Source organism: Phodopus roborovskii, unplaced genomic scaffold (genome assembly GCF_943737965.1).
Source record: "Phodopus roborovskii unplaced genomic scaffold, PHOROB, whole genome shotgun sequence".
NCBI classification, from domain to species: domain Eukaryota; kingdom Metazoa; phylum Chordata; class Mammalia; order Rodentia; family Cricetidae; genus Phodopus; species Phodopus roborovskii.
In genome coordinates, this window is record NW_026126424.1 from 2,163,482 (window position 1) to 2,191,175 (window position 27,694).

At 40.3% G+C, this 27,694-nt stretch overlaps 1 protein-coding gene across 1 annotated transcript in view; it reads right to left on the reverse strand.

Moving 5' to 3' along the window:
- The window catches only part of Col25a1 (collagen type XXV alpha 1 chain), a 370,915-nt gene that overhangs the window by 96,269 nt on the left and 246,952 nt on the right, over nt 1–27,694 (reverse strand). The window contains exons 8-10 of the mRNA XM_051185506.1: nt 11,984–12,055; nt 11,165–11,272; nt 7,891–7,926 (exon numbers count right to left, since the gene is read on the reverse strand). Coding sequence (XP_051041463.1) covers nt 7,891–7,926; nt 11,165–11,272; nt 11,984–12,055 — 216 coding nt within the window. The remainder of the gene's footprint in view (nt 1–7,890; nt 7,927–11,164; nt 11,273–11,983; nt 12,056–27,694) is intronic.

Here is a 27,694-nt window from a genome sequence, read left to right on the forward strand (position 1 = left end):
TCAAAACAGTCAGCCAAGAAACAAATGACTCTACAAGCATCATTCACTGGCTACAGTTCCCAGTTTACATACATTTTAAAAAGCATTTCTTTGATAGATCACTGTTTGGGAAAAAAATGAATTTTTCTGACCCTAACAACACGAGCACAGATTTGACTAAGGTATTAATTGCTTAAACAGGATGCTGAGCTGCTAGACGATGTGCTTTAGGATGCCTCTTGGGGGATGTTTTAAAGCAAGTTCTGGTTGCCTGCTATTAGGAAATGATGGAGGGGGTGGACACAGTTCCTGTTCTGTCCCTGATGGCTAACAGTAAAATCCAAAGCTCTGGAAGCTGCTGGTCATTGCTGGATACAAGAACATACAATCAACTTCTGTAGGGAAAAAAATATTTACACAGCATGGAGAAGAGGACAGAAGCCCAAAGTATTAGGCCATTTAAAAGGACTTCTTTTTGACTTAAAATTTTTGACTTAAAAAATTTCCCCTTGTTTTAATGAAAGTCAACCAAAATGGAGGGAATATTTTTCAAAGCTGATTCCAATGGAAAGAATGATGAGATGTGTGTCATATGTAATCATAAAACATAAGCACTGGACTTTCTCAAAGGGTTGGTGTTACAAAATTTTATCTCAACTTTTTGAAAGGCATTAATTAACCTGGTTAAGTGCATCATGAGATGACAAAATCCATAATGTTGGTTTATAAAGAAGAAACACACAAGAGCATTCACCTCACCCAAGAAGCACTCTTTTAAGATTCACTCCATCTCCTAATCAAAGGCTAAGAGACAGAAACTCTATCCACCAAGGACATCTAGAGTAGAATTCAAGTGATGATGTATAAATTGGGAGTTTATTGCTCACGTATGGGGAAGCAGCAAGACAGGCTGTTAGGGGAAAGTGTAGGATGCAAAGCACTGTTGCTCTGGTACCCTCAGTGCTACATCTCAATGCTATGTACACCAAGTCTTCATGGCCCGGTCTTCAGTCATAGTTATTAATGTTCCCTAGAAGTCCATTTCCTTCTCTTATTTGAATTTCTTAATCACTCTTCTAGGACCCAGGGTCATGACTCACAGTCTTTGTGAGTCTTCTCCAAGTTACCTAGACAAACCTTATTCCTCATTTTCTGTTACATTCTAGTACTTTCCAAATGATTATACTTTACTTACATATGAAAATCTACTTGACCCATTAGAAGCTTGCTCAGGACATATATTTTATATCTTTGGGACTTGAGGTAGTGCTTATCATAAATAATTATTGAATTGAAATATAAAAAGTTAAAAATTATATTTACTAGATACCATTATTTTAGTGTTCTCAGTGTGGGAGCAGTTGTTTCTGTTTAAATATGTAGTAGTTTTGTTCCTGTATCATTTCTCCCCAATAATTCCTATAATTTGAAAAAATTCTGCTAAAACTCACACTTTGTCAATGAGATAGATGTCTTGGCATTACATTTGTTCATAAGTGATTTATAGTACAGAGTCTAATGAGCAGTCTTTTTTTTTTTTTAACTAAGAGCAAATGCTTTCTGACTGCCCTCTCTCATGTGCTGACCTATAGGGAGATATTAAACCAGGGCAATTCACTTACTGGTATTTCTCAAAATCATGAGGTTGTGACCCCTTGAAGGGAGGTTTCTTACAGCTCAGGAAATTAAATAGGTGATACATTTTTCTCATCGCTTGACAAAACTAGAACCTAAGACAAAAAATGGAGCATTAAATAGCACGGGTAGATTAAAGGCAGATTAGACATTTAAGTGTCTATAGTATCAGGTTCTAAAACAGAGACCCCCAATGGTCACCAGATACCCACAGCTAAATTACTTCATTCTATCCCTTCTAACTATTTAATAAATTGTTTCTTAGGGCTGAACCCAAGGTGCAAATGACACCCAAAGACGAAAAATGACCAGGATCTTCGGCCCTCTGTGACTGTAAATGCTTCCCTTGAATGCCATGAAGGAGGACATTTATGGTGCATAAAGGCCCTATCACACCACAGCATTCAGTCAAAAAGTATATATGCAGGGGTATCTAGGCTCTCACCCTATTTAAAGTCAGCAATGCTAAGAAACACTGCTCCTAGAATCTACATTTCCTGTGCCTCACAGATGTCTTAAATTTAAGAGTATAACACAGAGTGGTGTGTTCAGGCCTGCTTTCTATCTAGGAAGACCAGTGAGTCCTGTCTAGTGGAAGGTTTTGTGATGATGAAAACATTCTGTATTGCTTAATCCGACAGGGGAGCCACTAGCCACACATGGCTGTTGAGCACCGGAAATGTTGCTAGTGTAGCTTTCAGAAATGACGCTTTAATTTTGATTTACTGAAACTGATTCTGAACTCATCACATGTTGTTAGCAGACACTGCGTTGGACACTGTGGGTGGAGACTGGGAAGCCCAGAAGACTGTAATCAAATGATCCAGGGTCTAACATGGTTCTGCCACTGTCTTCTCTGCTACCCTGGCCACACTGATAAAAATGTAGCATACATAAATAATCTGTGAAGTGATAGCTTAGAGGATTTCTTTGAATATAACTGACTTCAAAATATCCATGGATTGTGACTAGAAATAGATGTGATTACTTTCTCACTGTCCTCAGGACAATTGATCCTTTAATCACACCATTCCTGAGCATGTGTATACTCTAAATAATCTGTAGAACATGAATGAAAAGGAGTTACTGAAGCCATAAGATAATCTGTAGAAAGTCAATTATGTTTATCCCATTTAATTCTATCCCTCGTGAGACACGACACTCTCATAGAGAAAAAGCATAAGCACAGTAGTGTAGGTATCAGTCCCTTATTACTACAGATACCATTAATAATAATAATAATAATAATAATAATAATAATAATAATAATAATTCATTATCAGTCATTTAGTTTAATAAACACCCTAACTACAACAACTAGTGTAAGGTAGGATAAGCATTACAGAACAAAGGAGCAGACAGTTCCAACACAGTGTGAGGGAAGGTAGAACTACGTGTGTGGCATTTTCTTAAAGGAGAGGTTGGAAGCAGAAGGCTACTTTTAAAATCCTTCCCTCAGACACTTGAAGCTCTAGACCTGAGCATGCCATCTGTCTTTCATGTTGCTAAGAACGTCTTCGCTTATCAAAACAAAATCAGTAAGGGAATCTAAAGGAATGATGCCGTTAAATATGCGTCCAATAACTATTCAGAATACTACAGGCTTGGAAGACAGACCTGGACACGACCTGTGCTAGAATCCAACCCTGAGCACTTCCAGTTATGGCCAGCTCTTAGCTGTTTGTCTGCTTTTATAGTATAGTGTGTGCTGGGAGGAGGTGTCTGCTTTTATTTAGATATAGTCAAAAAACTTTAAGTTCCCAATTCTTTCTTTTAAAATCTCCCCAGAACTTCTCAGAAAGCCCAAAGGTCACATTTACAGACTAGATGCTGAGCGGGATTTGAGGGAAGCAAGCCTGCTTGAACTCCAGGCTCTCCCTCTCACTGCACCAGGCACACTGTTAATCTTCAGATAGTTACTGTGCAGCCTAATGATCCATCCTGGATTATGAACACTAAATCCCTACCTGACACGCTCATAAACAGCTTTGTAGGTTGGTTTTAGCTTCCTCATTTCATCGTCGGGGACATCTGAAATTCCTAAAGATCCTCGGGTGCATCGTTAGAGCCCTCGTCTAAACAAGCACTACTGAGTAGCTCAAACCAACGGGGATTATCCAGAGGGAAAAAGATTGGCACTGTTCATCGTGCTTTGTTTGAACTGACAGATAAAAAGCAACATCATGAAAAATTGATAATGTGATGTGATATACAGAAGGCTCAGTGACAGCAACAAGTAGAACAGAGACGTCAGTACTCCCAACTGCAATACTGACATGCTACAATGTCATTGATTACATAACCACCCTTCTATTGCTTTTCTGGATTCTTTCTGTGTGGCTGCTTACACTGCTTGCTTGACATCTGCCTCAAGAGCAATAGCACTCGCTCATCTATGGGGTTCCTTATGGCCCATAGGGCATTTCATGTCAGCACTTCACTGGCTGTTCAAATACATCAAGATATGTAGAATAGCAACCACTATCGATAGTCTATGGATCTGTACAGAGGAAAACATGGCACCACACATTAAGTGCTTTCAAGCTACCATTCTGGAGGCTTTCTATGTTCCAGACTTCTGGGTTAAAACACTGTGTGTATGTGTACATGGGAGCATGAATAAGCATGAGTGCACATACATACATACACACACACACACACACGCACGCAAAATAGAAACTGCACAGAAGATCCTGCCTCATAAAAATTACCACTATAAATGCTGGGTATCATGCCACAATCCTATAATTTCAGAATGTAGGAGGCCCAGCAGGCAGATCATGAGTTTGAAGCCAGCCTGAGTTGCAAAGTGATTGCCAGGTCAGTCTGGAAAATGGGTCTGAAAAATCCAGACCAAACCAAACCAAACAAAAATTCAAATATATTTCCAGTACTCTTTTTGAGATGGGTTATAATGTATAGGAATTGTTTATGTCAGCAGGCAAGTATAAAACACACAAATGAGAAAATGAGTTAAGGAGTTGCATACATTGCTTTATAAGAAGATCTGAAATGGACTGTTTTAAAGAACCAAACTCTCCAGCAATTTAAAAAGAAGTTGATTCGTGGAAATCTGATTCATATTTTTAAAAAACCTTCCCAAGTACATCTGTTATAGAAATCCATGCTCACCTGTACTGTATTGAGAACAGAGTGATAATAACACTTATACATAGTTCTCATTACAGATTTTAAGGAGATTTCCACTAATTTATTACATTTGTCTCTGTCAGCCTTTTAAGGAAGGCAAAGACAGTGTTATTTTTTCTGTACAAATGAGAAATCAAGAGGTTAAGTGACTTGCCCAAGGTCAGACAGGCACTCATTCATTCACTGCTCTGACTGATGTAGTTTTAACGGGGTAATAGAGGAAGTAAGGTCCTTCCTCCTATTTTTTTGAACAGCTGCAAAGGCTATTAAAACAGAAGTTGATGATCTCACAAATACAATGCTGAACGAAAGAATCCAGACACAAATGTGGACATACTGTACGAGTCAATTAGTGTAAAATTCAAATGCAGACGAAGGTAACTCATGATGACACTAGTCAGAATGGTGGCTAGCTTTGGGATGAGGATTGGGGATGGGGCACAGAAACTTTCTAGCTGTTGGTCTGAGTTGTACATTACTTACATCCATTTGTGAATAATCACCGAGATGTATAAGAGGATTTAACCAGTTTTCATATTAAAGAAATGCTCACTTAAAGCAGTAATTTACACCTTTGAAAGAGATCATCTATAAATTCATTTTAGAAGGTCATTAAAGCACAAACCCTTGAGACATTTGTTATTTCATTTACATTTCTTGGCTGCATCTAGAAAATGAGACATGAACTCATCTGAAGACTATAAAGAGAGAGGAAAAGGTTTATAGAATATATGGCCAATATTTATCTGCATTTGAGGAGATTTTTATATGAGATGGGAAATAGAAGCACAGTAAAGTAACATTATAATTCATTTAGGGCTAGGCAAAACACTTATATTTAATGACTTAAATTAGGAGTGGAAATAGCTTAGTGGAGCATGTACTTAGCCTATATGAGGTCCTGGATTCAGTCCCTGGTACTCCAAGAACATAAATAAAAATGAAACAAGAAACTGCAGGAAAGTGAGATTATGTATTGTTCATATAATCAATCCTGGAGAAGAGATAAACAGGAAAAGCAGTAGTATAATTCTCCAAAGCACCCATTTAACTTGAGAACACTACATATTTTAGGATGTTCAACTAGGTGCCAGAGTGGAAAGTGGAAGCCAGTGAATGATATGTCTGCACAGACTCGGGGTACGAAAGGGCTCCTGAGAATGCCAAGTAGATTTTAATGAGTCCCCAGGTCCTTAAAACAATTCTAAAATATATATCCTACTGTTCCAAGAATTTTTCTTTCCCTCTGAGTCTGCAGCACCATGAGCCAATGCTGTCCCTCCATGAGGGTGATACTGAGGCCAAATGTGTTTTTTTAATTTTATTTCATTTCATGATATGGACATTGTTGTTTTTCCATGGGTGTTGAGTCCCCTGGAACTGGAGTTCCAGGCAGGTGTGAGCTGCCATGTGGGTGCTGGAAATTGAACCTAGGTCCTCTGGAAGAAGAGCCAGCGCTCTTAGCCACTGAGCCATCTCTCCAGCCTCCTGGTGTTGAATGTTTTATAATTTTCTTTTAAAGTAATCTGGACCAAATATATATCTTGATCTTACCAGTCACAAATAGAACGATTTCCATGTGGTGGTAGGACTTGGACCCAAGTGCTGTAATTCCACCACCACTAGTCAGATCCCCAGGACTGCACTCTAAGGCGCCCCCTGGAGCATGAAGCCTTTACTCTTTTCTGTCAGTTCCCATGTTTACTTCAGGTTTTAGCTAACTGTTATGCTTCTGTACATTAGCTTTTCTAGGCATGCAGTAACAATTCTTAAAATACAATCTGCATAATTTGAGAATGGGCATGAGGCTTGATAGGCTCACTCATTCTACATCCCAGATTGGTATGCTCTGGGTCATGCATTCAAGAGTGGACACAGAGGCTTCATTCTACATATCAGATTGATAAAAGCCACACTCTGGATCATACCTCACAGAAAGATCACCCTATTTTTTCCCAATAAGGTTAAAAAATCATACAGCAGGTTATAATGGCGGGTTGAGAGGAAGAGGTGGACAGCAGGTTGAAGATGTACCCTTTAGGACTCAACAAGCTGACATGCCTTTTATACACTGGCGGAGGATCTAAAAACCACAAGAACTGGGATTTTTTTGTGTCCATGCAAATTCACCCAACATCATTTCACTATGTGCTCTGTCTGATTTGGTTGAATGGTAGAAACCCAAAATTTCTCTCTGGGTGAAACCCTCCAGCAGACAAATGAACAAACAACAGAAACCCACCTCTTCATACAACTGTACAAAGATTTTTGTGTGAGCTCCATTCATCTTCCTGCCCCTCTCTTCCTGCCCTAGGGTTACAGGCTCAACACCCCACTTGGGCTCTGAACTGAGGCCTTCATGCTCTTGCCCACTGAACTATCTATCTCCCAAGCCCAACATGGTTCATTTGGAATTAACAGGCACATCTCTGAACTTAACCTCTGTTACACTGAGCTGCTTGCTGCAGCTTCTGACCTTCTATACTATTCTTTCTCCCCATCTCCTCCTCTGGACCCCCCCCCCCATTTTCCCTCTATCTCTCCCTGTGTTGTTTCTATGGATATATAGTTGTAGTGGTTTGAATGAGAGTGGCCCACATTGGCTCATGTTTTCAAATGCTCAGAACTCTTTGATAAGATTAGATGATTAGGAGATGTGGCTTTGAAGGAAGAAGTGTGTCACCTGGGGTGGTCTTTGAAACCTCAGACTAGCTTGTCTCCCTCTCCTTCCCTCTCCTCCCCCCCCCCCATCCACCGCTGCCGCCTGTGGGCCAGATTGTAGCTCTCAGGTCCTTCTCCAGTACTTGCCTTCCTGCATGCTGCCATGCTCCCTACCATGATGACAATGAATTAAACCTCAGGAAATCTAAGCCAGCCCCACTTAAATGCTTTTCTTTATAAGAGTTTCCGTGGTCATGGTGTCTCTTCATAACAACAGAATCCAGAGACAGTAGTATTGTGCTCCTTAGCATGAAGTAAGTAGGGACTGTTATTTTCTAACTTTCACAGATTGATAATTGTGTTTTGGGTTATATGAAAAGATTGATTGCTCACTCATAAACTTGACCATAGTTTTTTAATAACCCAGCTTTCTATTATTCTTATTAAATAAAATGAGATACGTACCATCAAACCTTGTTCTCCTGGCTTCCCTGGTTCACCCTTTTTAAAAAAATAAGAACAATAACTCATTAGAAAGAATTTAATTTTTTTCAGCTATCTTCTTTCCCCCCAATACTTTCCTGGTCATGTGACTGTCAAACACATTTTTTTAAAGATTAAATAGGATGTAAATATATCACTAATAGTTGATAGCCTTCCTCTGACTGTAATCTTATAAACATTTTAGAGTTTAATAAACAGTCTAGCTTCTCACGTGCTCCCCACACCGATGCAAAGACAGGAGGACTCGTACAGGGACTAGTGCAGGCAGGTTTTAGTAGTGAAATGAGCAGAAGCTCACTTTGAAGTTTGCTCTTTTGCATTAGTCAGAGGTGAATGAACATGTTTATTGAAACTAATATAGAATATTCTGCTGCTTCCTAATGACTTTGCTTCACAATGACCAGGTTAATATGGAACTTAGTTGTGTTTTATCGTCACACCATAATGACAGCCTCTGACTACTGGTTTACAGAGATCTGTGCCTGTAATTCCAATATACATAGATGATGTTGGTCTTTCAAACATGAATATTTTTCAGATAACATTAAAATGTATATTTCTTTTATCCTATGTATATAAGTATGTTGCCTACATTTATGCATGTGCACCAAGTACATGGTACCCACAGAGACAGAAGAGCATACTTGACCCCTGGAACTACATGAAAGGTAGGGGTACAGTACCATGTGCTGGGGACCAGAGCCCCAAGTGCTCTTAACTGCTGAGTCATCCCTCGGCACCCATCCAATTTTTATAGAGTGTTTTTTTCTAGTGGTTATGATAGTATATGCAAATTACCTCCAAGACTGTTATAAAAGTCAAACCTATTTCTAGAATTAATTCATTTGCCCTTTGTGTAAAGGGTCCCATTACCAGAGGTTAACATCTGGTGTCTTCTTGATTACAGTCAGCCTGACTTTTGAGGTAGGGCCTCTCACTGAACTTGGATTTCACTGATTTGGCTTAGACTGGTTGGCCAGCGAGCACCAAGGATCCTCTTGTCCCTGCCTTCCCTGTGATGGGGCTACAAACTTGGATGTTGGGGCTTGAAGTTTGTGAGCCATCTCCCAGCTCCCTAATAGTACCTCCTAATAGTAACATCTAGCATGAATTTATTTCTTCCATAGTATGTAATATTTGATGAGCTAGCCATTTTTGTAGCAATGACATGTTGGACTATTGTGTCTTTGTTTTGGTTCTTTTTAAAACAGGTTTCCACATTATTCTCTAGATGGGTAGAACTCACCGTGTAGCCCATGCTGGTTTTTAAAATACATCTTTAAAAAATGTTTATTTTGTGTGTATGTATACTTGGCCAGCATTTATGTCTGTGCACCATGTGTGTTCAGTGTCCACAGAAGTCAAAACACAGTGTTGGATCCTCGGGAACTGGAGTTACAGGTGGTGCTGGGAATCAAACTGGGGTTCCATGGAAGAGCAGCCAGTGCGCTTAACTGTTGTGCCATGTCTCTAGCATGTGCATGCTGATCTCGAATTCACAGCACACTTGGCTTTGCCTCCTGAGTGCAGGCATCACAGGAATTATGCCTGCTACTTATGGGAGATGTCATCTGTAAATATGATTCTCTTATTGGTTAATGAATAAAGCACTGTTGGCCAATAGGAAAGCAAGATAGGCGGGACGAGGAGACAAGGAGGAGAGAGGAAGCAGTAGGGAGGAGATTCAAGATGGAGGACCTACAGGGTAGGATGCTGGTCTCTCTCTCTCTCTCTCTCTCTCTCTGGTAAGACCACATAGAAGTACTTAGATTAATAGAAATGGGTTAATATTTAAGACAGAGCTAGCCGATAAGAAACAAGAATCTGGCCAACAGCATTTATATCTAATACAGGGTCTCTGTGTGTTATTTGGGGCTGGTGTGGCGGTGGGACCAGACCAGCAAGGAAAATCTACTTGTAACATGCTACATATCACCATGGCTGCTAGCAAATGTTTCTAACTGGTTATTGGAGGACAGACACTGTGGTGACTTGCTGTCAGTGAAAGCTGTCAATCCCCCAAAGCCATGGAAGGCTCTCCTCAGGAGTATCAGAGTAAGAAAATGTCAGACATTAAGTTGGTAGGGTTAGGATGAATTGACCACCTACAAATGTTCAGGGGAAAACAGTCCCCACAAGCCGTTGAGTCTGTTCCTAATTTCATAGGAGCAAACTCACAACCTTCAGAAAGGGAAGTGGGACTTTGGAGGAGATGACAGCAAACAGGGATAGAATGTCCCATATCCTCACACACAGATTAATCCTTACAAAAACAATACAAAAATATGTGCATTAAAAATTCAAAGACAATGTATGATAACATTGACAACTATGGCTGATTTCAATCCCCCCCCCCCGGGTTGTATTTTCAAATATTTCTATTTTGTTATAAAATATTTTCAACATTACTTTTGAGCTAAAGAAATCATTAATGAACATCATTTTGGCAATGCATTAAATAAAATTAACTCAGCAATAAACCTTACTTTCTAGTTCTGGGATCACAATATCAACACAGTCTTTTTTTTTTTTTATCTCGTTCCTATATTTCTTTGCATTATAGGGCTACATGTACCAAGTCATATCATTTATTGGTATCCCATATTTTTATTATTTATTGCTTTTTATTATTGCTATGCCAAATTCTAGTGTTGAAGTCATTTACAAATAGGTTCTGTTAGATAAGCCTCAGATGCAAATGTCAAGTGGTAATATATATGGTCATACCCTCTGGTGCTTAAGTCATTAATTTGTCTTCATTAAACACCCAGCCACGTCATTTGCAAGGGATCAGTATCAGTATCAGTATGCTCCACTTGCTTTCCATTAGCAGAATGGGGCTTTATTGTGTCCACTATGGGCCTTTAAGAACACATCATCAATAGTTGGTTCCATTTTTCTCGCTAACAACCCACTTCACTCAAAGAGGCAGTGATTGCAGGTTACAGCAAGACTGGGAATTTCTCATTATGAACTTCCCAAAGCTCATCAAGATCCATGTAGGTGCCGTGTGCAGGTCTCTGGCTCTTCTTGGGCCCAGTGATGAAGCTAAACACTGTTGAAGTGGCCTGCAACACTCCGGACTGTCCTCTCATTCCACCTCCCCCTGCCTTCCTTCTCCACTCACCTGACCTCTTGGCCCTACAGTTGCTTGCTGGCCACCCTGCACATCTCACTTTTTACCCCTCAACAAGAAACAAAGTCTGGGAGAGCAACAATCCAGGCGGAAACTCACGGGCACTCCTGGCATTCCTCGGGGGCCATCCTTCCCTGTGTCCCCTGGTGGGCCTCGTGGACCAGGAGGGCCTGGGGGTCCTGGAGGCCCTGCCTGTCCTTGGTCACCCTGGAATGGAGCAAGAGAATGAACCAACAGTAATCATGAGCCATTAATATTCGGGTTCTATTTCAACATTTTAGATTCATATTATCGAATCTACATTTATGCTAAAAGAACCAGATCGTCATAAACATGAAGCTTACTGGCAAGCTACCTGTCAGCAAGGAGCAAATATTTGTTGCGGGAGAGCCAAACGGATGCTATGAAACTAAAGCAGCTCTTGTCTCAGCAGCACGGCTCTCAGAGTACGCTGTTTATTACTGTACTCAGAGCTGTACAAAGCCCTTGTTTAAGAGTCTCTATGGCAACGCTCTATGGGACACATTTACCCTGATCAATGGGTGGCTGCATTTCCAGTTTGAAAATACATTTGCTCCCAGAATCAAAGATTAAGCATAGTGGGCTTCTGTTCTATCTATGCATAATAGAAGCATAATTTATCAGAACCAGAGGGCTCCAGAACCATGTGTCCATTGCTGGTTCCAACTAAAGTTGTCTTGATTAAAAACCAGGTGGGCTTTCTATGCCATAAGTCACCAAACACAATCTTATTCTGGGGTATTTACAAAGACCCTCCCCCACCCCCCACCCCTCCACCCCCCCACCCCCGCCCCGCCACCATATATGCGCCATGCATGAGAGATACAAGCAGAGCAGCGGTGCCCAGGGCAATACTTGAATGCGAAGAACTCAGACTTCAGCAGGAAGCAGCACTACCTTAATCAGCCGGCGTTTAATGAGCTGCTGATCAGCAGAGAGAAAGCCATGATTGATTTTAGGAAACACCATCTGATCAGTCAGGTGAGGTCAAAGGTTGAAGTTCAGAGATGAGAGAGTTGAGGAGTAAGCGTCAGAAGGCCCCGAGGAAGAAATAAAGATATACACATTAGAGTCATAGCGACCATTAAACAAAATGGAACCGGTGCTCATGTCTGACCCACCCCCGGCCTCTCTGGAAGAAAGGCAGCCTTGAAATGGACTGAGTCCTGACTTTTGATTAGAAATGAGTCCCTTTTGTACACCATCATTTGGATGTTTGGAGGGTGGTGTCTTTTATGCATCTACTTCCAGAAGCAAGTGAAGCAGATGATCTTGTATTCTGCACCCTGAGTAGAAAGTTTACAGACTAAGCACCAGTTCCAAAGCTGTCAGATTTGTCAACCAGCATAATAAATGTGGCATGAACCAGGTATTGACAGCCCAAGCTAGGAGTTCTTAGAATTACTTAATTGGCTGGGAAAGCATCCCAGAGTGTTGGGATGTGTGTGAATCCAGCCGTTGGCCATGGATATGAGGCAGCCTCCTAGGAAGCCATGCCTTTGATTATCGCTTTACTCATGGATGCTCAGGAGGGCCTCCCTGATACACCTGAGGTCCCAGATGCCCAACACAGTCAACTGGCAACAGGAGCAGAAGCTGGGAAAGGCCATACATGGTTCTCGTTCACCCTTATGCTGATTGTGCCTCTGACTGAATGAGCATGAGCATCGTCCACAAACCTTGACGGTGAGGATCTGATTGCTGTGTAGGGCAGCAACTGTAGGGAAGCCTGGCAGGCCCTAAGGACGTGGCACAACACCAAAACAACACGACACAAAACGTCACACAGACATTTTACTGGTAGACAAACAGAACAAGGTGCATGCGTAAATCCTCCCCTTCCCACTCAGGGTCTGAGCACGCTTTGACATATTAGACACAAGAGGCTCCCAGGTTAAGTAGCCATTCTATAAGGCATGGAATGGCAAGGCCGCAGACTCATTGTGGTGGGATCTGTATGCATTCTTGTAGGCTGTTTGCAGTGCTTAATATTTCTGGTAGCTTCCTTTTAATGGGTTAGTACAAACTGGAGCTAACTGCAGACATTGTTATGAAAATGTTCTGCTCACTGCTAGTCTGTTTACAAGTTAGGACATCTCATACATAGAACACACATAACAATTCTTTTATCAACAACAACAGTGAACAGAACTTTACTGTCAGATTGGAAATACTCTTCAGAACAAACATAGTTGGTCACATACAAAAAGCGTTACCACCCAACCAATCAAAATTCCTCTCTGCTCTTGGGTCTGCCCTGTTTTCAGGAAACTTCGTGAGGTGGTAGATGGAAATCTGTATCTTACAACATGTGTATTTCATGTCAGGGTGACTCACAGTCACCTTCCACAGTAATCACTTTTGCCACGCAACCTTTCCAACAAATATGACAGTTCACACAACTCCTTAAAACAGAAGTGTCTGGGGACTCCTTGGGCCAGGAGTATGGGGGAGGTGCTGTAGAGACCCAGACTGTAGCAAGTGGCATAACGTTATCCTCACAGTGTTATCAACTGGGGAAATCTCAAAGAGAAATTTTGCCCTTTTCCAGTCTTTCTAAAAACAACATTTGAAATTGGAGCCTTTTATTCCCTTTAAAACTATAAAACATGTTTTATATAAGTATATACATGCAAAGGTCAGAGAGTTGCTAGGTTTTCAACCTTCTTAGTTTATCAGTGGGCATTTTCTCTTTGTTTTCCTGATGTTGGGGATATGGTTTTCTTTTTAAGATAATCAATAGTCCATAAAATTAGGTGTGAGGCATGGAGATGCACTTCAGTCCTATTGATTGAGCCTTTGGCTCTCATTGTCTTTGTGAGTTCTTAGGAAGCTAAGCAGAAGGACCCTTACCCCTTGTGCCAAGTATACTCTGATCAGGGCTTAAAGTGGCTGGGCAGGGTTGAGGTGACCTGTGTCCTCTTTTTCTTCTCCCTAAATTTAAGTCCTTTAAACATCTACTCTACCCAAACTCAGAAATGCCACAAGTTGGGAAACAGATGTGTACAATTTGCTTTTGTTTTTACTATGGAATATGAGTTTAAAATGTTATTAGATGGTAATGTGCCAGGATCTTTCCATCTGTGACTCATTAGCCCTATATTACACAGTCAGAATTTTATATATGAACCTCATATTTATGTAACAGAGAACAAAAACAGATACAAACAAGAAGTCTAGGAGGGATCAGAATCGTGATTAGTGGTGATAAATCATACTGTCACTTGAAGTATGATTATCTAACACAATAAGTTTAAATTAAAAACCTTTTAACAGCACACATGGTAGGCCTTTCAAATGTTCTGAAATTTCAACATATAAATAAGTCACTTCTTGTGTTGATATTTGAGCAGGGCCAGATTGTAGCTTCATCATATTTGCAGCACAGCCACACGGAAGGACTAAGCTGTGTCACTTCTTGGTCTGGGCTCCCAGGGAGATCTAAAGAGGAAGTGGCTAGGTAATTCTGACCTGGACACTTTCTAGGTCTCAAATCAGAAATCTACATTTGAAGAACTTCATCTTGCATTGTTAGAAAACATATCTCAGTCATGTTAACTGTGAAATGCTACCACGTGGGCTGAGAGCTGAAACTTAAAGACTTCTGAAATGGCCTTGGAGGCTATGTGTAAGTAAGGCATGAAGAAGGACCCCCTAAACTCCATCGAGTACCCTAAGATTCTATGCTTTCCAAAATGGAGGGAAAGTGACCCTAAATTTTTAAGTTAGTTTTAATTAATATATACAATAAAAATTTTTACATTAAAACTTTATTTTAAAGAACTTTCTAGTAAAAAAAAAATGCAGTAAAATGCACCCAAGGTTTTCTTTTTTTAATGTAAAACAAATATTGTTATACTTTGGAGTAGAGTGCACAAGTTTTCAGATAGATTACCATTTGTGATGATAATGAATCCCATCTTAGAGGACATCATCTACTTTACATGTAGCTCTGTGCTTCTTACAAGATGGTGTTAGTGTTGGTGTTGAGCACTCAACTTCAGGGTCTGACTTCCCATAAGAGTGACATCTAGGCTCCCCTAGCTGTTCATGCACAGGTGCACAGATCATTACCCTGCCATTCCCCTATTGTTAGTCATAGCCCTTTCTAAATATGTGAAACAGGGAGATTTCACTAGGCTTTACATCTCCTACAACTTGCCTGGTACACAGATGGTTCAAGCGGGTGTGGGAAAAAAATGTGTCTCAGAAAAACACGGTGAAAGAATCCAGAAATATGCTGAAATACTGGAATAATTTGAACATATTTTCACCCCTAAATATTTTGAATTCTTAAGAAACAAGATGTACAATTGTGTGATTCAGGCTACCTCATGCATCCCACATTCGCACCCAAGAGTGCAGACACTCAATACATCCATCTTTGCATTATCCTGATGTGCAGTAGGTACCATCTCAGGTACTGCTCTGCCAGTATCACATGAGGGCTGCAGAAAACATTATCACCCTCTAGAAAATAAACACTCCCTTGTGCCCAAAGGGACTTACACAAATAGATAAGTCACGAGAAACGCTTCTAACTACTTAGTGGCCATAAACTCAAGATGTCATTTTTATTGTATGTTCGGTAATGAAAAGCGTTACAACATTACATTTTATTGATAATTTTTGTTCTGTCAAACATAGCCAATAAAGCATTGATAGAGGCATAACTGTAATCCTAGATGTCTACTCTCAGGTTTTTAAGCTTTTTAGTTTGTGTTTATGATCACTAATTTCTATTTGTTTTATTGTTTAATACGAGAGAGTTTACAAACTGACAACACCATTGAAGTAGCCCTGATTGATTGCAGTCTATGTAGCACTGTCCCACATCATAGGGACTCAATGGGACGCAGGGTCCCAAGCTCACAGCATTTAATACCTGAGAAAGTGGAAGAAAATAGGTAGGCAGGAACTATATGGGTTGATGAGTACTGTGGTGGTAGAATAGGGAGACCAGAGCCAGGCTCTGTGGCAAACATTTGTCATTCCAGCACGTGGGGGGTCTGAATCAGGAGGATTACAAGGCTAGCCAAGTTGGGCTATTTGGCAAGACATCCTCTCACAAATAAGCAAGCAAGAGAGCAAATAAATATTAAAAACGAGGAGTACACTTTGCATCTGCTACCAAAAATGATTACATGTGCAGGCGAGGTTGGTACTAGAGCAGAACAGAAGAGAGGGACCTTTGGAAGATGTTGTAATAGTCCAGTTTAACTGTGTCCTAGGACCAGGGGAGGGACAAGTCAGTAGTTTTCAGCGCTACTAAAGAAGAGTTCTCAGAATTTGTTACTCCAATAAAGACAAGAGTGGGAATGGGGGTTAGAGAGTGCTCATTGGTCTTAGCTTGAGTAACAGAAAGATGTGGAGGGGATCCAGAGGACAAGTGGGGGTTTGAGGCAGCTGTTGCCACAGGTGTTGAACTGACATGGATTTGCTAAACTTGAATAGAGTGATGGAATGGTAATTGGATCTGCTCACGAAAGAGGGGAGAGGTTGGTGTGTCCGCGGAAGATACGAGAGTGGAGATGGAACTCGTTGGATAGAAAAGCAGGGCAGCTTGGGGCCGGGAGGGCAAGAGAGGACAACAGCTGGCAAGTGAGCAAAACACAATGCTGTACAGGTATGGGCACGTTGGGGTGAAACGTATTAAGTTTATGCTGTTTAAAACACAAATACGTGAATAAATAAAGATAAAGATAGAGCTGAAATTGGCAGTCATGTGGCTGCATAAAGTTATCCAGAGACTGTGGAGAGAACACGGATACGGGGAAGTGCAGACTTCAGGGATGAGCAGAGGTTGAAGCAACCAAGAAGAGATTTCATAACAAGTGGTTGCACCTGCAGGGAGAGGCTGCCTTTCCTCCCAAAAAATTCTATACAGGTAAATGACTCAAAATGAAAGACACATGTACTTTTATGTTGCATTTTTAATTTGCATTATAAATGTACATAAATGAACCATAATGTGAACAGGTTGAGGACAGCATGGCTGCACAGATATGCAAGGGAAGATAAATATTTTAACTACAAAGGGTCAAGAAACCTCAAAAGCAAGCCATGTTATGGGAGAAGCACCATGAAGCATGTGTTATGAAAAATAAGAATCTCTTAAGTTTTTCCATAACATACACTACAGTAATTTTGTTTGCCTGAAATACATCCAGCATTACAAAAATTATCATTACAGTGGGCATGTATGTGCATAAGAAAAGATAAATATTCCTATAAATATATAGAATGACATCTAGCTAAGGAAGACCTCATGGGGAAATATTTTAATGGAATGCAAAAAATACTAAGGCCCAAAAAATGACTTTGGTTTATTATGAGGCTAAATAAAGAAGACACCGAATGAAGGGACTCTGATGTTAAATTGTTCCCTAATGTAGTAGATGGTATAAACTCTCTGTCCAAAAAGGAAACCCAACCAGATGAAGATAAAAGGCTAAAAGTGTTCCCCAGATGACCATATAATATGCTAGTAGGAACTGGTGAGGAGCATAATCTATAATTTACAAAAAAGTCTTACTTAAAGAGTATTGATTTTTGACAGAATTATTTTTCAATTGCTCAAAAACCAAATTTTCCTTTTCATGGATGCTCCAATTCTATTGCGTTTCATCATTAAATATTAAGTCCGGCAACCTCAGCAATTATGTCTTCTGTATGTAAGTGACAGTGTGAATTTTAAATACCAAAGAGAGAACAATGTAATCTCTACACTGAAAAACCTCTTTAAACTCCATAGCTATTAAAATGTCAAGTTAAGACAAAGTACAAAGTATCTCTTAATGGGCAAATCATAGCAAGAGATTATTCTGAAACTGGTCAATGCAAACATTGCCTGAGAAATATGAACAGAGCAAACTGCTCTACTTGTATTTAATCTTCTAAGAGAGGCCAAGGGTTGCTGAAAACTGTTCCTGAAAGACCTGATACCAAGAAACCCCATAAGAACAAACAGGATTACAGAAAAGTGCTCCTGGCCTGCCTGGGGGAAGTAGAGAAGTATAGACACAGATGTCAGAAAGAGAAAGACAGATAACAGACAAAATCCTGGAAAGAGGCACAGACAGGAAGTTTGCATAAACCTCATTTATAAAAATGTTTGCCATAACTGAGACAGAGCTATTCTCTCCATATCAATATCCAGAGAGGAATCTTGGGCCAGAGTTTTAAAACAGTAATTAAAAGTGGCCACAAGGATGTTTGCTCAACTATGTTCATAGCAGCATTTTTTGTAATAGCCAGAACCTGGAAATAACCTACATGCCCCTCAGCCAAAGAAGGATAAAGAGAATGTGGTACATTTACACAATTGAGTATTACTCAATGGTAAAAAAATGACACTTTGAAATTTGCAGACAAAAGGATGGAACTAGAAAAAAACAAAAACAAAAACAAAACAAACAAACAAACAAAAAACCCCACAACAAAAACCATCCTGAACGAGGTAACCCAGGCCCAGAAAGACAAACATGATATGTACTAACTCATAAGTGGATATTAGACATAATGCAAAGGATAACCAGGCTGTAATCTACAACCCCCGAGAAGCTATGTAAAAAAGAGGGACACACATGGATAGCCCCAGGAAGGGAAAATAGTAAGATCTCCTGGGGATAGAAGGGAGGGGATTGTCAATGGGAACATGAGGGCTTGAGAAGGCCATGTTGAGGAAGAGAGCCTACATCCAGTAACTGATGTGGCAGACACAGTGACTCTCAGTCAAGCTCTGGGCTGAGTCCTAGAGTTCAGTTGAAAAGAGGGAAGAGGTATCATAAGTAAGGGGGGGGGGAGGTCAAAGTCATGATGAGGGAAACCAGAGACAGTTGACGCAAGCTAGTGGGAGCTCATGGACTATGGACTGATATCTGCATGGGACTGAACTAGGCCCCCTGAATGTGGATGACAGTTATGTGGCTTGATCTGTTGTGGGGAGTCTAACAGTGGGACCAGGACCTATTCCAAGTACATAAATTGGCTTTTTGGAGTCCATTCCCTATGGTGGGACACCTTAGGGGAGTGTTTGGTCCTGCCTCAACTTGTTATGTCAGACTTTGTTGACTCCCCAAAGAAGGTCTTATTTCCCTCTGAGGAGTAGATGGGTGGGGAGGGTGTAGTGGGAAGGAGGAGAGGCGAGGGCAGGAAAGAGAGGGAACTAAAGTTGGTACGCAAAATGGATTGCTCTAAGGAAATGCTCTTTGAATCCCCACACCACCCATGTGGCAGATGAGCGACAGAGAAGTGAAGGGTTTTGCCCACCTAGCTCATAAGGCAGTGTCTTTTATTAGACAATGTAAGAAAGTATGGTGACTCAAGTCTAGGAGAGGGAGCATCAACACAGACAGACAGGAGCTGCTGTTCTCATTGGGAAGTATGCAGTCCTTAAGCACATTCAGTCTGGAGGAAGAAGCAAGGCTCTCAAAGGCAAAGTTTGAGATGAATGAAGATAGGGATTAGGTACAGCCTTCTTAGGGAAAAGGAGGAGAAATCTGATAGGCTGTGAATGTGGGGGGTTTATATAAGCAACCCCAAAAAACTACCAGGGAACTCCTACAGCTGATAAACACCTTCAGCAAACTAGCAGGATATAAGATAAACTCAAAAAAAAAAAAAATAGACATACTTTATTCAGACAACAAAGGGGCTGAGAAAGAAATCAGAGAAGCATCACCCTTTACAGTAGCCACAAACAACATAAAGTATCTTGGGGTAATGCTTACCAAGCAAGTGAAAGACCTATATAATAAGAAATCTGTGTCTTTAAAGAAAGAAATTAAAGAAGATACCAGAAAATATAAAGATCTCCCATGTTCTTGGATAGGTAGGATAAATACAGTAAAAATGGCAATCTTGCCAAAAGCAATCTACAGATTCAGTGCAATCCCCATTAAAATCCCAGCACAATTCTTCACTGACCTTGAAAGGATAACAATCAACTTTATGTGGAAAAACAAAAGACCCAGGATAGCCAAAACAACCCTGTACAATAAAGGAATTTCAGGAGGCATCACCATCCCTGAGTTTAAGCTCTACTACAGAGCTATAGTCTTGAAAACAGCCTGGTATTGGCACAAAAATAGGCAAGTAGACCAATGGAATCAAATTGAAAATACTGATATTAACTCACATATCTATGAACACCTAATTTGACAAAACAGCTAAAAGCATACAATAGGAGGAAGAAAGCATTTTCAACAAATGGTGCTGGCACAACTGGATGACGGTCTGTAGAAGACTGCAGATAGACCTGTGTCTACTGCCATTCACAAAACTCAAGTCCAAATGGATCAAAGACCTCAACATAAATCCAGCCACAATGAACATCTTAGAAGAGAAAGTGAGAGGTACCCTAGAACAGGAGATCGCTTCCTGAACATAACGCTTCCTGAACATAACTCCAATAGCACAGACACTGAGACGGACAATTAATAAATGGGACCTCCTCAAACTGAGAAGCTTCTGTAAGGCAAAGGACACAGCTGACAAGACCAAACTGCAGCCCACAGACCGGGAAAAGATCTTCACCAATCCTACATCTGGCAGAGGGCTGATCTCCAAAATATACAAAGAGCTCAAGAAACTAGTCAACAAAACACCAAATGACCCTATTTAAAATGGGGTACAGAACTGAATAGAGAACTCTCAATAGAGGACATAAAAAAGGCTGAAAGACACTTAAAGTGCTCAACATTCTTAGCCATCAGGGAAATGCAAATCAAAACAACTTTGAGATACCATCTTACTCCTGCCAGATTGGCTAAAATTAGAAACACCAAAGACAACTTATGCTGGAGAGGATGTGGAGAAAGGGGAACACTCTTCCACTGCTGGTGGGAGTGCACACTTGTACAGCCATTTTGGAGATCAGTATGGCGGTTCCTCAGGAAAATTGGAATCAGTCTACCACAGCACCCAGCAATCCCCCTCCTAGGCATATACCCAAATGGTCCACCTCCATGCAACAAAGACATGTGCTCAACTATGTTCATAGCAGCATTATTTGTAATAGCAAGAACTTGGAAGCAACCTAGATGCCCCTCAACTGAAGAATGGATAAAGAAGATGTGGCACATCTACACAATGGAATACTACTCTGCTGAAAAAACAAAACAAAACAAAAACAACAATAACAACAACAATGGAATCTTGAAATTTGCAGGCAAGTGGATAGAACTTGAAGAAACCATCCTGAATGAGGTCACAAAAAGAGGAACATGGTATGTACTCGCTCATATATGGATTTTAGACATAGAGCAAAGGATCACCAGCACATAATTTGCACCACCAGAGAAACTAGGATACAAGGAGGATTCTAAGAGATTCAAATAAGGTCCCCCACAGAAGGGGAAAGAGACAAGATCTCCTGAGCATATGGGGAGTAGGGGGGCAGTGAGTGGAGGGAACTAGGAGAAAGAGAAGGGGGGGAGAAGAAAATATGTGGGACTAGGAAGATTGAGTCAGGGGAAGAATAGATGAGAGAAGAAGAAGAAGAAGAAGAAGAAGAAGAAGAAGAAGAAGAAGAAGAAGAAGAAGAAGAAGAGAGAGAGAGAGAGAGAGAGAGAGAGAACATAAAAGAGGGAGCCATTATTGGTTTGAAGAGAAAACCGAACCTAAAGAAAGGTCTAGAGAACTACAAGACTGCTGCCAACTAACAATTTGAGCAACCGTGGAAAGGCTACCATAAATGCCCTTCCAGGATAGTGAGATCAACAACTAACTTATCCATGGAGCCCTCATCTAATACCTGTTGGAAACAGGAGCAAACACCCATACCTAAACACTGAGTCGAACTAGAATCCAGATGCAGAGGGAGAGGACAAGTCTAGGCTGCAGAAACACATAGAGACAGCTGACATGAACAAGGAGGAGCTAACATGTCCCCAGACTGATAGCTGGGAATCCAGCATGGGACTGACTCAAGCCCCCTGAACATGGGTCTCAGCCAGAAGGACTGAGCAGTCTAAGGGACCACGGTCAGTGTAACCAGGACCTAGTGAACACATCCCCCATGAAGGGATAACTGCCTTAACCTAGAGACAGGAGAGAAGTCCTAGTCCCTACTTCAAATGACTTGACAGATCTACATGACCCTACCTGGATGGCATTGCCCTACAAGTGGAGGGGGGATGGGAGGGTGGGAGAGAGGAAAAGAGGGAGGGAGGGATGAAGGGAGAGGGAACTGGGATCGATATGTAAAATTAAAAAAAAAATACTTAAAAGGGAAGTAGTGAACATCACAGATCGCCCTGAATGATCTTGGTCTGTGTATAATAAATTCCATGTGCATATTATATTTGTTCATGTGTTTGTGGAAGAAACAGCTTTGTGTCTTCTGTGTTCCCACTTGAAATTTTTAAAGAGTGCTTTTAACCCTTGAAAACAAAAATCATCTTTATTGTATGTAAGACCCACTAGGTTTTGTTTTTGTTTTTCTAATGAATAAATGAAGTACAATCCAGAAAACAAAAAAACAAAACAAAAGAAAAAGAAAAAAAAGAAATAAGAAAAGGAAAAAAACCAAAAGACAAAAAAGGAAGTAGTGGGCAATGGTAAGTGGGTTTAAGGAAGACAGCACTAGTAGAGTTAGGAAAAAACAGATTAAAAACCAAAGTTATCTATACCTTACAATTTCTTATCTGCAATTCCAAAATGCAAAATGGCTGAAGTTGAAATATTTTATAAGTTCAATGTTTTTCTTCTAAGTTTGTAGCAAATGTGTCCAGTGATCAAAATAAAACAACAACAAAATATAACTTTCTTAAACATATGTGAGGCTATTTCTGGTGCCTAAAATTCTTTTTAGTGTGAATAGCTTGCATTCCACTGAAGAACTTAATGATGGATTGTAGGGTGATACCTCCACCTCTCACACAATATACAGTATATGAATACTACCAATGTCCTAGTTTCCCAAAATTCTAAATTTTGAAATATACTGGACTTTGAGGCTTTCACAGAGACAATGTGAACTTAGTACAAAACTGAAAACGAAGAAAAGGACCTTTGACAAAATGGGTGTGTGGAGGACAAGGAGTAAGCTGTAGACTGGAGGCAATGGGCTGAGAGCCAAACAAAACTCGTCAATAAATGCTAATTTGGGCAATGCTCAGATTAAATACATGGCATGAGTTACATATTATAACTTATACCAGTTTGGGGAAATTTAAAAGGTATTTACTTTTACTCTTTGGTTTTACATGTTAATCAGGATTGGTCTGATCAATAGTTACATGGTATTACTCAATTTCTTCAATAAGTATATAATCACATCTATAACTACAAATGTGTTTCAAAGTATTGCAAAAACAATTCTATGGTAATTTTGTTGCTTTATTAAATAAAGAATCTTTAGGGAGCTGGATAGATGGCTTAGTGGTTTGGAGCGCTGGTTGCTCTTCCAAAGGACCCAGACTCAATTTCCCAGGACCCATTAAAAAGGAAGGAAGGAAGGAAGGAAAAGGAAAAGAATCTCCACATGTCTTTGGAACATCACTATGATTACCAAACACTCACTGCATAACAATTTGTTTAACCTGAGCAATCTTTGACTAAATCCATGCAGTATGCATTTGAAATGCAAAATGTCAAGTTACCAGATCTTCTCAAGTGTTCTTCACGATAAGATACCACAGAACCACTGCAGGGTGAAATGCACCTTCACACAACCCATGCTGCACTCTACTTGAGGATCTGAAGTCAAGGGCTCACCCCATCCGTTTTCCAAAGGGAAAACAGTGCAGAGGAGATATAGCAAGGAAACAGGATACATCAGCTAACAGAAAGTGGGTACCTGCCCAGCTGCCTCAGGAAAGCCCACTGTTTCACCTCATTCCCACTGAGGGAGAAGGCCAGGATGCCTTGCCATTATTTCTCTAGAAGCTCCATTTACTGTTCTGGCTTGATGGCTTTTTCACGAATATTCTTCCTGGAATATTCGACTGAGCCTCGGCTATAAATTCCTTGGACATGCATTCTGCCGGAAGCCTCTCCACAGCAAAGCTGGGAGAGGCCCACGAGGTTCAGCACCATGGAGGATAACATACTTCCCGCTCTACCTGTGAGGTTTACCAGCCCCCATAGACACAGTGCAGTCTGCAGTAAAAGCCAGGTAGCCCTTGGGATAATTGAAACCATCAGATGTGATTTTAGCAGCAAAAAGGTGTTATCCATGGGAAGTTCACTAGAGTGAACTACTCAGACTGATAGTAGCAGTGTAGATAATTTTCCCACAAATCTATCTGCTCCTGTGGCCAGTTTCTCCCATTAGTATAGGTTTTAATGTTATGGTATTCTCCCAGGATTTGTTTAATTGCACAAGATTAAAATAGTCTGGAGCTTGAAAACACACTTGAAATTTGCATTATCCTAAAAGGGGAAAACTTTCGCTGTAAAGACATGTTCTAATACTCCACAACTACCGTTTACTCCATGTCACATATATACATGGAGACTAGAACGGGAGTTCAGTGGCAGAACACTAACCCAGCATCTACACGGTGCCCTGTGTTTACTATTCTGGGCTCTGTCTCTCTGTCTCTGGCTGTCTCTCTGTTACTCTCTCATATCTATCTATCTATCTATCTATCTATCTATCTATCTATCTATCTATCTATCTATCATCTATCTATAATCTCCTCTTGATATGACAGAAAGGGGAGCCTTGGCTGATCCAGAAGGGAACCAAGCCCAGATTGAAGCAACAAGTATCCAGTGGCTTTTTCTGTAGAAAACAAACCAGTGGCAATGTTTCCTTCTTCTCAAGGACCCAAAATCCAAGTTTTTATTTTTTTTAATGAGTGTTTCACATTGTAAATGCATGCCACTAATCCAATTTTAGTATAAAAATTTGTCATTCAAACAAAACTACATTTGAGGATATGGTTTGGGCCACAGATGAATAGTTGTTAGTGATCTCTGACACAGCACTTTTGAAAGCTAAATCAGAAACAAGGGTTTTGTCCCCAAAGAAAATACTCATTACCAAGGATGACTTGTTTTGTTGTACTGATGCTTAGAGAAAGGTTACAAGTTCTCATGGTATCAATTCTATGCTGTAATTTGAAATAATGATTCTCAAGTAAAAAACATTTCAAAATATAGTTGTTACACAGTACCTTTGGGAGATACAGGTCAGCATATAGTTTCTTTATGAAAAGAATTACATTCCTAAATAATGAAATCATTCCTATGATTTGAACTGTAAGTGAAAGGGGTCATTATGATCTACATACAGTAAAACCACAGCTTAAGACTTTCAGGACAGAATGTTCTAAATTTGGAGAAATTAAGTCTAAACCTTATCCTTATGAAATAAGTTTTCCCTTTCCTTATTTTCTCATTTACCCTGCCTTCTTATTCCCCTCACCCATCCTCCTGTTCTAGTTCCCCCTTTATCTCTTTATAGTGTTATATTCTATTTTCCCATGCTGGGCAGATCGACGTGACCTGCCAGCAGGGCACTCTACTGGAACAGTGGCACAAATGTTATAGTAGTAACAGTCACTTTTTAAAAGTTGGATTGAAGGCCCACTTCACGGGACGGTACCCAACCTGACATTGCTCAAGTGGCCAAGAACCTGAGACGAGACAGGAAAGCCTACTACTCTGCTAAAAGAACAACAATAAAATGGGTCCCAATAACATTCTGCTATACCCATGGATCAGTGCACTCCTAAACAAGAAGCTATTTGCAATTGATTTCTGCTGGGAGGAGGAAAACCAGTTTCTTCCAATGGATGTTGTGCAGGCTAGGTTTATGTTGATTTGACACAAGCTAGAGTAATCTGAAAGGAGGGAACCTCAATCGAGAAAATGCCTCTATAAGATCTGGCTATAGGCAAGCCTTCAGGGCATTTTCCTAATTAGTGATTGATGGAGGGGGTGCATCCCCACTGTAGGCAGTTCCATCCTAGGCTGGTGGTCCTGGGTTCTCTAAGAAATCAGGCTGAGCAAACCATAGGGAACAAGTCAGTAAGCAGCATCCTCCATGGCCTCCATCAGCTCCTGCCTCAGGTTCCTGCTCTCCATGAGTTCCTGCCCACACTGCTTTTGATAATGAGCTGTTAAATAGAACTGTGAGTGAAATAAACTCTTTGCTCCCTAAATTGCTTTGGGTCATGGTGTTTCATCACAGCAACAGTAACACTAACTAAGACAAGAGAGTTACTGTGTGTATCGACCATACTCCGGGGTAGGCCACATGCTCAGGAGTAGTTGACCAACATAAAATGAACTCTGTGTGTATGTAGTTTTTATGTCCTTTCATTTTATTTTGGTTATTTTTGTCTTTTTTTTTGACAGAGAAAGAAAGAACTTGGAGTTGAGTGGGTAGTTAAGATGGGGAGGATCTAAGAGGAGCTAGGAGAAAAGGGAAAAAGAATATGGCTAAAATATACAGTATGAAAAATGGAAAGAAAATAAGAAACCACAATATGATGTAATTTCTACATTTTTGTTTTCATTTTCTGGATGCATCTGATGCTATTTTTCAGTGGAAAGACATACAGGTTTTATTCACATTAAGCAATATACCACACACTGTAATGTTTGTACATTCGAATTTAAGTATTTTTGCATTTATTTCTTGTGTGTTACGAGATGGGGGTGGCCCATGCCACATTGAGTGTGTGGAGGTCAGAACACATTTCAGGAATCTAATCTCTTCTAACATTTAGCTTCTGGGAATTGTCAGGCTTGGCAGGAACTGTCTTTACACTGAGCCAAGTTGCCAGTCATGCATTCGATTTTTAAATGTGACATTTATTTGTATATGTAATTTACTTGATAGTATTCTAATTTTTACCTTAAATTCCTTCCAAATACTTCCTAACTTCAAATACGCAAATGACAACAGTCCATACAAGAATGTCAACACTGAAAATGAAATCCTCTTAGAAGTTATTGAAAATGAGAGTTAAAGTAAGCTTTATGTGCATTTTTGTTAAAGTCAAGTCTCCATTTAAATTCACTTGGTGTTTCTTCAATCAAAGGAATGCGCCCCTATGTGCCAGAAGCGACACTGTTTTTTATTCCTATGAAATCATAAACTTTTGGTAAATATTGAACGATGTATTTGCTTTATTTGCCAGTGAACAAGAACAAGGAGGATGAGAGTGTTTTGCTTGAGTGACTACATAGTCAAGGATGTGAAAAACTTCCATATGCCTTAAGACAGAGAGAGGGACTGCCCAACTTACAAAATACAGATGATTTTTTTCATGGATGCTATATTTCCCTCCAATGGGTCTCTGGTTTCAGGACCTACAAGTCACTAAGTTTACACGTGAAAAGCCAGGTGGCATCTGGGATGCTTAGATAGGGTACCAGTTCTACCACCTCATCAGCTACAACTTTTATGACTCCCATATGTGCCTAAGGCAAAACAAAACACAAGATGTATGCCTATCATGTCAGGACTGAAAATGATGCTTGTTTTTACATGAGGTGCTGCTGAGTTTTCTCACTAGTGACGTGGGATGTTAGCAATTATGGAACGTGAAGGGAAAAGGAAGAATTGATCATTTTTCAGCTCTGGGATTAAGATAATGCCACATCCAGCTGAGGGGAAGTTTCGCAAATATCAGCTGTCCAGCTGCC